Source organism: Ylistrum balloti, unplaced genomic scaffold, assembly GCF_031769215.1.
Source record: "Ylistrum balloti isolate Yb309-2 unplaced genomic scaffold, AGI_CSIRO_Ybal_v1 Utg371384, whole genome shotgun sequence".
Lineage (NCBI taxonomy): Eukaryota > Metazoa > Mollusca > Bivalvia > Pectinida > Pectinidae > Ylistrum > Ylistrum balloti.
In genome coordinates this window covers 406,254-419,668 of record NW_026782729.1, presented here as the reverse complement: position 1 = coordinate 419,668, position 13,415 = coordinate 406,254, and the positions used below count along the sequence as shown (strand labels likewise).

Sequence of the window (13,415 nt, the reverse complement as noted above, 5' to 3'; positions counted from 1 at the left end):
TGTGACAATTAATGTTAAAATGGGTTATACAAGGCAGGAAGATTACCTGTCTCTATGTAAAACAACTCAATCAGTCAGATTACATCTGAATCAATGAATGACTACATGTCTCATTGTAAAATAAGTCCAGATAAACACTCACTGATTAAATTTGTCTCATTGTTAAAGCAAGTAAAGATAAACAGTGACTGATTACATCTGTCTCATTGTAAAACAAGTCCAGATAAACAGTGACTGATTACATCTGTCTCATTGTAAAACAAGTCCAGATAAACAGTGACTGATTACATCTGTCTCATCGTAAAACAAGTCCAGATAAACAGTGACTGATTACATCTGTCTCATCGTAAAACAAGTCCAGATAAACAGTGACTGATTACATCTGTCTCATCGTAAAACAAGTCCAGATAAACAGTGACTGATTACATCTGTCTCATTGTAAAACAAGTCCAGATAAACAGTGACTGATTACATCTGTCTCATTGTAAAACAAGTCCAGATAAACAGTGACTGATTACATCTGTCTCATTGTAAAACAAGTCCAGATACTCACTGATTACATCTGTCTCATTGTAAAACAAGTAAAGATAAACAGTGACTGATTACATCTGTCTCATTGTAAAACAAGTCCAGATAAACAGTGACTGATTACATCTGTCTCATTGTAAAACAAGTCCAGATAAACAGTGACTGATTACATCTGTCTCATTGTAAAACAAGTCCAGATACTCACTGATTACATCTGTCTCATTGTAAAACAAGCCAAGATAAACAGTGACTGATTACATCTGTCTCATTGTAAAACAAGTCCAGATACTCACTGATTACATCTGTCTCATTGTAAAACAAGTCCAGATAAACAGTGACTGATGACATCTGTCTCAGTCAAACCTTGAGAGTATGTATGTCCCTAAGTGACAAATGACAAAGGGAGGCTGAGCGTCACACTTAAAACAGAAAATATTGATATCTCTGAATGTTTTTTCAGACTGTAAATATTTATAGTTGTATGTGAATGACACCCTTCATAGGGAGACTTTTTACACCTGTGTAGAAATAGCGTCATATTTAAGGTTTATTGGGTGTATCCTAGCAGGTTTACCATTACAGCCCCATAGACACCCACATGTAAATATGATATCTTTTACTAATGATGACATTTTAATGTATAAAATAATGAGTGTGCCTGTTTCTTTATTATTATATTGGTCAACAGATTATATTGGATTAAATCTCCAGATTATAGAACTCAATCCTCTTAGCAGGAAGAAAGACCTATTAACTATTCAATGTAAATGAGTTGCACAGAAATCAATTAGTATGATCAAAGCTTCCCCTCAGTTAAAAACCAATGTAGTTATCAAGTATGATGGTATTTGTGTTATACTTATAGAGTGCAAAATTATCTCAGTGTAATGTGGCCATTTGATACACCAACCATTTTATATCTATCTGGGATTTATTACTACTTGTTACAACAGTAAGTGTAATATGACTGCTGAATTATTATACAGGAGTATCTGAGAGTGATTGTGTTAAAATCAAAATTAATTTAAAAGTTTAGTTAAGTGAACTCCAATGATTCATCAAATCAATAATGCAAAAGAAGTAATAACAGACATAACTCAATTTATCTGAACAGCAGGTGCCTGTCCAATAATTCATTCCAATTCAATTAATCTTTTTTTTTCTGAAAATCCTCAATCTAACTCTTCAAGCTTACACTTTTGGATGATTAATGAAGTAATAAACATGACAAATCTGACATTTAATCCCCACCAGGTTTGTATCAGAGAAAACTTCCAAGGGAGAGCTTTTCTGGATTTATCAAATATAGGATGTATCAATAGATATTTACAGACAAGGTAGGCCCTCAGTTAAAAACCAATGTAGTTATCAAGTATGATGGTATTTGTGTTATACTTATAGAGTGCACTGATTATCTCAGTGTAATGTGGCCATTTGATACACCAACCATTTTATATCTATCTGGGATTTATTACTACTTGTTACAACAGTAATGTGTAATATGACTGACTTTGAATTATTATACAGGAGTATCTGAGAGTGATTGTGTTAAAATCAAAATTAATTTTAAAGTTTAGTTAAAGTGAACCTGGCTGATTCATCACTTTAATGCAAAAGAAGTAATAACAGACATAACTCAATTTATCTGAACAGCAGGTGCCTGTCCAATAATTCATGTTCAATTACCTTTTTTTTGGTACTGAAAATCCTCAATCTAACTCTTCAAGGTTACACTTTTGGATGATTAATGGTGTAATAAACATGACAAATCAGGGTGACATTTAATCCCCACCAGGTTTGTACTTTGGTACATTAGACAGAACCTGACTGACTTTGGTACCTATTGGGAGAGCTTTACCTGACTGACTGGATTTATCAAATATATTAGGTACAGGGTGTATACCTGACTGACAGACAAGGTAGGCACCTGTTTGACTTTGGTACCTATTAGGTACAGGGTGTATACCTGACTGACTTTGGTACCTATTAGGTACAGGGTGTATACCTGACTGACTTTGGTACCTATTAGGTACATGCTGTATACCTGACTGACTTTGGTACCTATTGGGTACAGGGTGTATACCTGACTGACTTTGGTACCTATTGGGTACAGGGTGTATACCTGACTGACTTTGGTACCTATTGGGTACAGGGTGTATACCTGACTGACTTTGGTACCTATTAGGTACAGGGTGTATACCTGACTGACTTTGGTACCTATTGGGTACAGGGTGTATACCTGACTGACTTTGGTACCTATTGGGTACAGGGTGTATACCTGACTGACTTTGGTACCTATTGGGTAGAGGGTGTATACCTGACTGACTTTGGTACTTATTAAGTCCAGGCTGTATACCTGTTTGACTTTGGTACCTATTGGGTACAGGGTGTATACCTGACTGACTTTGGTACCTATTGGGTAGAGGGTGTATACCTGACTGACTTTGGTACTTATTAAGTCCAGGCTGTATACCTGACTGACTTTGGTACTTATTGGGTACAGGGTGTATACCTGACTGACTTTGGTACCTATTAGGTACAGGGTGTATATCTGACTGACTTTGGTACTTGTTAGGTACAGGGTGTATACCTGACTGACTTTGGTACTTATTAGATACAGGGTGTATACCTGACTGACTTTGGTACCTACTGGGTACAGGTTGTGTTCGTGGCCAATTCTTTGCTTATTAACTATAACCTTTCATTAGATACAAGGTCTTGCCAGGTGTTTAAACATCTCCTGGCAAGTATCCCTACACAATCACAGCCTTATCCCTTTCTACCTCCTGCTATCATATTATATAGCGATATGAGAGGACACTAGAGACTTAATGAAAATTGCCAATGCTGTGCAATCATTGCATAGGTCAGCATATCTCTGTAACAGCTTGAGAATTTCTCAGTAGGAAATAACAGTGAGAAATCAATAAGTGTATCAGTGTTATTGGTTCTGATCGGCATTCCTTGGTATTGAGTGTACACCATTACAAAGAAAGGGCGCTCAATCTCTTTATTCGTCTAACACCATAAAGATAGAACTTGTCGCCTATTTTTTACATTGTGCTCTTCAGTAACATTTCAGCATTCACAATTGAATGTCTTTTATGTTAACACATCTGACTTTCTACATGCTTCTTTCAAAGCTACAGTGACAGTGTTGATAATCATTGCACCATTCCTACAGCCCTGTAAAGCCTTATTAGATACCAAGTGATCACTCTAACTGGTGTTAATGTTCTGATTATTAAAAGGCAGACAAGATTTATATGCTCTAATCATATGATGCTGTATGGTGCTAAATCTTATCTTGCATCTAACTGAACACTCATGCCTGTCATCTGCAAAATAATGATAAAAAAAAACCTGCACACACAAGCTCATACATCAATGGGTTGATACACATTTCTACCATCTAACAGAGACAATGGATTATTCATAGCATTTACGGTACAAAAGTACATGTTATTTCATTAAAGTAACTATGGTTCAGAAGTTTGGGTATTTTATTCATAAAATTACGGTACACAAGTTCAGGTATTTGTAATTATTGTACATAAGTACAGGTATTTTACTACAGGAACTATGTTACATAAGTACATGTATTTTATAATAGTAACAAGTGATTATACCTTCAAAGGTTGACCCACAAATCCTCTTTTTTCCTCTTTAATCCGCAACTGTTCAACTTTTCTCTGAAAGATTTAAAGAAACATATATTTATCAAAACAGGAAGCAGTTTCACAGAAGCTCATCGTAAGTCAGTGATTAGCTGTGGTAATGCTGACATGTATATCTCAAATGACATCTAGCGAAGTGATTTTGATGTGATTTGAGCCTCATTAGGGAGTTTTAGGTCCTTACCAAGCTGGAAAGAAATTAAAATAATCTGGCAAATAATTTGGTTTTTTATTGTGATGAAGTGTATGGAGCTGTGTATTTGTGTAAATTAAGGCAGCTATTCGCCTGTTTACTAAATCAAAGGAAACTGTTAAATGCATAGTTAAAATCATTTTTATTTCTAGCTCTATACAGGTATGATTTATGGTTAATAACCACAGTTTTAACTTGAGGAATTAATAGTTACATTAAACATTAAGAACATACCAACATAACAACCTAATCATAATCCAAACTCAAATTCCAGGAAACTAACTAAAAATATGAACAAAATAAAGATTTATACAGAGACTCCTGAAAAAGTACAAGGAGAATAAGACCAGGTGTTCCAGAAAAGTAAGCAATGTTGATATAAATGTCATAAACTATTATACTCAGAATATCTAAAGACTCATTTTCATTGCATAACTATAACAAGACATGATAATCATATCACTAAGATAAGCAGTATTTCAACTTTTTTTTTAATTTCATAATTATAGAATTCAAATAGCAAGTACTTTTCAAAGCCTTTTAATTTTTAACCAAATTCATATTGTCATTCTGACGATTTGAAATAAAATGTGAATCTTTATCGATAATCTCCTACTGTTTGAAACAAAATTTATGAAGATATCACCTGTGAGTGATGCTGTCATCTTGTTGTTACTTACATATCTGCGGTGTTCTGTAGGAGTACGTATCCTAGTCATGCCCCGCCCCCGAGCCAGTGGTGGGATCCCACCTGTAAACTTCTGTTGTGGTGGTTTGATGTTCCCCTCCTAGAATAAAAAGATACAAAGAAAATCTTTACAGAATCAATTTTTAAATGAAAGTCCTAATCATACCACACAACTTTCAGTATTAGATTTCATTTTCGATAAATACTGCTTACAATGACAAATATCATGAGAGACCACCTATGTTCATGAAATTTCCAATTTTACAAATTTAAAAGATTTTCCAGAGAGCTTTTTAATTAGACAAACACTTATAATTTGTGTTAAAGGACAAATCTGCAATTGTACGAGTGATGACTTCTTCAAAAAAGTTTTACATTTATGATAAAAATGAGTGTTTCCTGATGTCAATACACATACCAATCCCAGGTAGATCCCAGTCATATTACGAGGCTGATGACGAGTTGGGACACTCTTGGATGAGAATGGCATATTCCTCGTCAGTGGTAACTCCGAAGAGTTAGAGTGATGGATTCCACGCATCATTATGTATCAGTACACAAAAGTTTTCAATGATAACACTGTAAACAATCCATACAATAGCTACATGACTTTGTGAAAAGTTAACACATTTTTCGAGAAAGTCACTGGTAAATAACTGTGCTTCACTGAAGAGTTCCAACTTTTAACGCAGGCAATATAATCAAAGTGCTGATATTAATCAATAAGGTCTGTATCACAGGTAAGCCAAGGTCACTATATCACACGTAAGTCAAGGTCACTATATCACAGGTAAGCCAAGGCCATATGATCCTCATCACAAGGGATATATCACAGACAGATGTCCATACTAAAAGTGTAAACCAGCATACCACTGACCAATACACTGGTCACCAACAGTTATTGCCACAGTCGACTTGTCCTCCGGTCTGCCCCATACCAGAGACCATTTAGAGACCTGGAGAAAAATATTTTTAAAAAAAAAACATCAATACATATTGACAAAGTAAATATGAACAGAAGTTCTGATCAAGTGTGATTGTTTGTAGAGTGTAGACACAGTGCCTGGGCGTACCTATCTGGTCCCACACAACACTTATATTACATTGATTTCCTCGACATAGCAAACATTTACACAGGTAGTCTACATATATATAATGGTACATTTTTTGATGTACTTTGTCATCAGATATAAGTATTGTTAGAAATTCTGATAATGCCCTGTATGTCTCACCATGACATCTATATGTTAATATGATATGAAATTTAGAAAACCTACATTGATACCCTCTAACAAATGGTCACAACCTATCATCAAAATTTAGACATGTTTCTTACTAATTTGATGTGCTTTTTCGCTTTGATAAGCCAAGGAGATTACCCTTTGGCCAAAATATTCAATTGTTTGTAATATTTTTATCAAGCAGACAACAAATATACAGTCTTTTTCATAAACCTTGCTGCAAAGGGAATGGAAGGCATGTATTCGTATCATTCTTAACTCAGGAGCACCACTTAGGCATTGGATAAAAGCTGGAAAAACACTGTTCAATTAATCAATACATTTACAGCTAATTAATTCACAATAATGATTTATTCATATAAATGTACTTGAAAATGAAGGATGACAAAACATGAGAGTACTTTCTGCTAGTGTACATTCACTTCTGCTGACAACTAGCTACTTCAGCCTGTCAGAAATCAACTAATGGACATGGAATATAAGTTTAATACAGTATATGTACATAGCTTATTTAAATATCTGGCTCAGTGATTATTCATTCTGTTCATATGACCTATAATGTAGCCATACACATATTCAATCAACCAAACATTTCCTGAAGTAAACTTTGATCAATTAACTTTCCTATTTGCTTTATTCCAAATCTAGCGGCCTGAGGACATTTTAAGAATCCCATTACAGTGTACAGGGGGAATAATAACCATATCAACAATTAAAAGGAAACTCTGTATTGTCTGTCAAAACACTACAGTTCCAAAGTGTCAAACTTCAAATGTTAGTTCTCCCAACAAATATAAGATTTTGATTGTTGAGTAATATCCACATACAGTTGATGTATCTATTATTGATGCTTGAGGGGAAGGACAACCAATCCACATTGGACAGACAACAGATACACATGGAAAGGTCAACAGATACACATAGAAAGGTCAACAGATCCACATAGAAAGGTCAACAGATCAACATGGAAAGGTCAACAGATACACATAGACAGTCAACAGATACACATGGACAGTCAACAGATACACATAGAAAGGTCAACAGATCCACATAGAAAGGTCAACAGATCAACATGGAAAGGTCAACAGATACACATAGACAGTCAACAGATACACATGGACAGTCAACAGATACACATAGAAAGGTCAACAGATACACATAGAAAGGTCAACAGATACACATAGAAAGGTCAACAGATCCACTTAGAAAGGTCAACAGATACACATAGAAAGGTCAACAGATCAACATTAAAAGTTCAATAGTTACACATAGAAAAGTCAACAGATCCACATTAAAAGTTCAATAGTTACACATAGAAAAGTCAACAGATCCACATAGAAAGGTCAATAGATATACATAGAAAGGTCAACAGATCCACATTAAAAGTTCAATAGTTACACATAGAAAGGTCAACAGATCCACATAGAAAGGTCAATAGTTACACATAGAAAGGTCAACAGATCCACATTTAAAGTTCAATAGTTACACATAGAAAAGTCAACAGATCCACATAGAAAGGTCAATAGTTACACATAGAAAGGTCAACAGATCCACATGAAAAGGTCAATGATCCACACAAAAAGGTACAAATACAACATAAGCATGTAACATGTTTTATTATTATTTGTTGCAGAGTTACAGATTGTTATGTTTGAGTCAATAAAGCCTGATTCCTGAACTCTGAATGGCTGTGTTGTCTCACTTAAAACACCGTCGGTAAGATATATACCCCTGGTAATATTGAAACCATACATTCGCATTAGGAATTGAACCCATATCCACCACCATACTTCTGGATCTAACTGCTGTCAATAATCAATAGTTATCAATACCATGTGTCCTAAGTTAAAGTCCTACAACCAGTCAGTTCCACTTGACACTAAATGTGAGACAAAACCCTATTTAATGGGTATGATCTACTGTTATAGTATGGAATTCAGGTGGAAAAATGGACAAATACCAATGTATTGTAATACAGACCCACCAACATTACTGCATGGCATTCATATAGATCATGTTGATATATATCACTTCACAATGTTTACTAGGTCGGTAGGTATATACACCCCAGATATGTTCCTCAACCTCAGGTAATCCCACATAATGGATCTCCTACACAGAAGATGGGGGAGAGCCACCCAAATCCTACATTTAGTGTCGAGTAGTATTACTTATGGACAAATTTAAATATCCAGAGTTGGGAAGGAATCAGGATTACAGACTTTCAAGGCTGCTATATATTGATCAGCATGAGAGGACAAATTAGACCACAAATGGCCCAGTGCCAGTTCAAATTACACTACATATAAAAGTACTTAAGCGTTACATTTAGAATATTTCATAATGAGGCAAACAAACAACAAAAGACATCAATAAGCATTAAGTATTTAAATCCCAAACAAATGTATCTGATATATTTTTGTCAACATTAATGGGTCTCCTGGTGGTAGAGGTTTGTGGAGATCTATAGCATGGTCATTCACAATAGTCCTGTGGTAACAACATACTCTGACAACATCAGGATACAGACTGTTAGACAATAACAATAATTAATCTACGTACACAATTAATGTCTTCACAGTGTAAAATATATCTAGTATTGTAAGCTGTCACAATATTGTGCTACAGCTTACTGAGAACCATCAGGCCATTATACTTATCACTATTATAGATTGTGAGGTATGATGAATGTAATTAATATAAACAAGGCTTACACATAAAGATCCCACTTCAAAAGTTAAATCTTCACCTTCCTTTTCTTTTTTCTTCTTCTGATTTTGCTCTTAAAAATATGAAATTTAAAAATTCCTCTCAAGAAATAGTGATAATAATCTTTAACTTGCTAAATAGAAGATGATCACTTGTCAACCAGTTTTGTTTTTCTTATCAGTCCCAAAATCAAAAAGGCACAACTAGGGACCAAAATGAATCTACATATGAAATTTGAGAAAGAACTTTCTCATACCTTGGACAGGTAAATCCACACTTTTTACGGTGTGAGATTTCCTTGTCTCACCTTAGGGTTAAGACGGGGATTCCCCTGTCAGGACAATGATATGACAGTAACAATTCATTAAATCATGTCAACAATACAAAGCATTGAGACAACAAAAACACAGACAAGTACCTAATAATGCCAGCAGAGTAAGAGAAAAATAATCTTTCACCCCTTTGGAGGTAAAATGAGATAGGTTGATCTCAACCCTTGGAAAAAGATGTTGCAAACATTTGGCAAGCCTCATGTCTGATGACTTAATCATCTTTCCATTGAGGTTGAGATCAACCCATCTCATTTCATCTCCAAGGGGGTGAAAGATTCTATAAATCCAATATTACTAAAGATATAGCAATTGTCAAATCCAAGATGGCCATCATTCTGTCATTTTGTTTTTCTAAACAGCTGCAAAATCAAATGGGCACAACTTGAGACCAACATGATACACAACTGAAATTTGAGAAAGATCCATCAAGAATTTCTTATGAAATGACAACAAAAAGTTTTCATATTCAAAATCCAATATGGCTGCCTGTCAGAATTTAGTTTTCTCAATGCATCCCAAGATAAAATAATATACAACTAAGGATGAAGGGCAATCTACAACTGAAATTTCAGAATGATCAATCAAGTACTTATCCCCAAAATGGTACAATACACACAATACACAACTAAGAACCAAGAGGAGCCTACATATGAAATTTTAAAATAATCTATGGAGTACTTCTCCAGAAATCGTGATAACATTCTATAACTGTCAAAATCCAAGATGGTTGCCTGCTGGCTATGTTATTTTTTCAGATCACATTCCTCCCTTCTACCACTAAATTTGTATCATATAAGGTAATAACATATTTCACAATCAGGAAATATGGAAACAAACATTGAAGATCAAATCAACCATGACTTCTTGTATACACCTTAGGTTAAACCTTGATTATCAAATCAACCATGACTTCTTGTATACACCTTAGGTTAAACCTTGAATATCAAATCAACCATGACTTCTTGTATACACCTTAGGTTAAACCTTGAATATCAAATCAACCATGACTTCTTGTATACACCTTAGGTTAAACCTAGAATATCAAATCAACCATGACTTCTTGTATACACCTTAGGTTAAACCTTGAATATCAAATCAACCATGACTTCTTGTATACACCTTAGGTTAAACCTTGAATATCAAATCAACCATGACTTCTTGTATACACCTTAGGTTAAACCTTGATTATCAAATCAACCATGACTTCTTGTATACACCTTAGGTTAAACCTTGATTATCAAATCAACCATGACTTCTTGTATACACCTTAGGTTAAGGATGTAGGAATGTAATGCTTTCTAGAAAAGGCAAATTCACAACAGGGATATAGATACATTATCACACTTATCATAGAGCTTAGTAGAAAGCTATCCTTGCTGGATGCTTTGGGGGTAAAGATTAAGATAAGAGTCTGATATAGAAACAGCCCTCGTGATTTCCAGTTCTGGTCCGTATAATCCATTAATTTCTTCTTATCTAATGGCATCATGAATATATCTTTAAATCAAAGAATATGGCAGATTCTTTAATACATCTTTGATAAATTTAGTCTCACATGAGCAACGTGTAGCTTCAGAGAACTGAAGGATTTTAACAGTTAAAGTAAATGCTTCAGAAGACACTTTCATATAGCCATAAAGAACCTAGCATAGAAAACATTAGACAGCACACTGGTCAATATGAAATCTGGATACAACTAAAATGATAAAGTCATTGTGAAAAAATCTGACAGATTGTCCAAGACAAAAAAATAAATCCTTATTCAGGAAAAGGAGACAATTAGAGAAGAGCCCTGCAGAAACACCAGCTCTACTCATGACCAATACAAATGGAATCAGCTGGTGATGAGGACAGATGATTTATAACTTCCCTTACAGTGACATTGATTATGAAACTTAAACCTAATCCTATACACCAGTTAACATTTCCAAAACCACTGATGTATACAAATTCCTCAAATAACATTAGAGAGGCAACATTTTTGAGTACTGTACAGAATTTTTAACTTCTTGCCATTACCAATAGAAATATAATAACAAAACAATTCCATAGAGCATTTTAAGACTTTTGATCAAATTATGCATTTATTCCAAAACGAACCTTAGTGTAAGAAATTATCTGTTTTGATTCCAAAATGAACTTCGAGAAATGAAACAATAGACATTTCTGCATATAGTCAACAAGGATGACAATTGGTATTATCCCATCACCAACTCAAAAATTAGTCAACCTGAATGAAGATGTACACTGTTCCATTCAGTCAATACATTAGATGCTAGTGCGTACTTTTGGTAGAACTTTTTCAAACAAGTCCAGAATGCATTTCCAAAATTATGGCGAGTCCCATTACCGACAGATATAGTGGGTTCTCAAAATGTGGGCAAGTATCAAAGAAAAAGCATGAGTCCAGGACTCAAATATCTGAATCCCAAAAATCATACTGTTAAATAAATAAGTTAATAAGGGCTGTCTACCTTGAGTGAAATGGCCCTTGACAGTGGATGTTGGGATTATCAGAATGAAAGACTATATCATGTTGCAAATTGATGATAATGAGAGATCAATTTGATTTGGAATTCGTCCAGTTATAGTAATGACATAAACGACAATTATTTGTGTGGATACCATTCCAGATCTCTATCTGTAACAAGCTTTTCCTATAACCAGGGGACTCAAATTATCTTAATACAACTGTAATTAATGATTTACAGACCAGGGTATACATTCCTTAAGTTTAATATATAAAATTATCAGGGAGATCTAATATGTCCCAAATAATAGCTCTGATTGTGACCTTGCTAATTAAAGAGCTAGACGATCCTGCCATATGTCTCTAAGTATATTAAATGTCTATCAAATGCCTTCATTCTCAAAATTATGTAGAAGTTAAGAGTACAGGTTGTCTTACCAGTCTCGACTAGAGGGAATTTCCCTTTAGTCGAGCAGTAGAATATCCAGCTGTAGACCAAAGGGTCACTAGTTCAAGCCCCACTAGGTACAGGGTATTTTTGTTACCCCTTCCTATTAAAGAATTGGAGCCGTTGACCACTTCAAGGCCAGAGCTATAGGAGAATGAGATGGTTCCATGGGTAAATGTACCTGGATTGTTATTTTACTCAGGACTGAAAACTTGCTGAAGGAGGGACTAGTTTTAAAGTTGACAACTGGTTGCCTTACCAGCCTCAGCTAGAGGAAATTTCCTCTTAGTCGCACATTGGAGTGTCTGACTATAGACCAAAACCTGACTAGTTTGAACCCCGCCAGGTGCAAGGTATTTTTGTGACCCCTTCCTAATAAAGATTTGGTACCATTGACCACTTTAAGGACAGAAGCTATTGAAGAACGAGATGCCTTCATGGAGACAGCATACCAGCTGGGTTGTTGTTGTCTTTGAGGTCAAAGACTTTGTAAAGGGATGTAGTGTAGAAGGATTGTAAAAATCATCTTACTAGCCTATGTTAGTGGGAATTTCCCTTTAGTTGCGTGGTAGAGTGTCAGGCTAGAGACCACAGGGTCACTAGTTTGAAACCCACTAGGATCAGTGTATGTTTCATTACTTCTTTCTATTACAAGTATATGCTTTAATTACAAGATTCTTAAACTAGTCCAAACATTACGGCCCTACAATATTTTCCATACATATGGCAGTTAGGGCACTATAGCTTCTAATACATGTAGTTTGGGCTACTTCCTTGCATCTGCTAGTAACCATCATATAAGAATGGTAGAGACCAGTGTAAGGTGTCCTTATATAAGGTCCATGTTATTGTCTGATACAGTATTACAGCAGCCTGCTGTAGAACATTTCCCTTCTGTCATTAGTGTGGCAGTCTTTACAGATAATTCACATTTTGAGAGTTGGAATTTCTTTAATAGACTTTAAAGGCATAGGTTGTGCTTTTCTATCTCCACTTATCAAGTTTAAATGAGTATTCTTCAACATCCTAGAAGGTAGTCCATTATTCATGGTAGTCCACCTCATGTCTTATAAAACAGAAATAGAATAAACTTATAGAAAATGGTCTCAAATACTTTCTTTGACTCTCA

The 13,415-nt window shown here is 35.0% G+C and overlaps 1 protein-coding gene across 1 annotated transcript in view; it reads right to left on the bottom strand.

Moving 5' to 3' along the window:
* Positions 1-5,630, bottom strand: part of LOC132562237 (uncharacterized) — a 101,390-nt gene extending 95,760 nt beyond the window's left edge. Inside the window, exons 1-3 of the mRNA XM_060226972.1 lie at positions 5,505-5,630; positions 5,079-5,186; positions 4,158-4,220 (exon numbers count right to left, since the gene is read on the bottom strand). Coding sequence (XP_060082955.1) covers positions 4,158-4,220; positions 5,079-5,186; positions 5,505-5,630 — 297 coding nt within the window. The remainder of the gene's footprint in view (positions 1-4,157; positions 4,221-5,078; positions 5,187-5,504) is intronic.
* Positions 5,631-13,415: the final 7,785 nt, after the last annotated feature.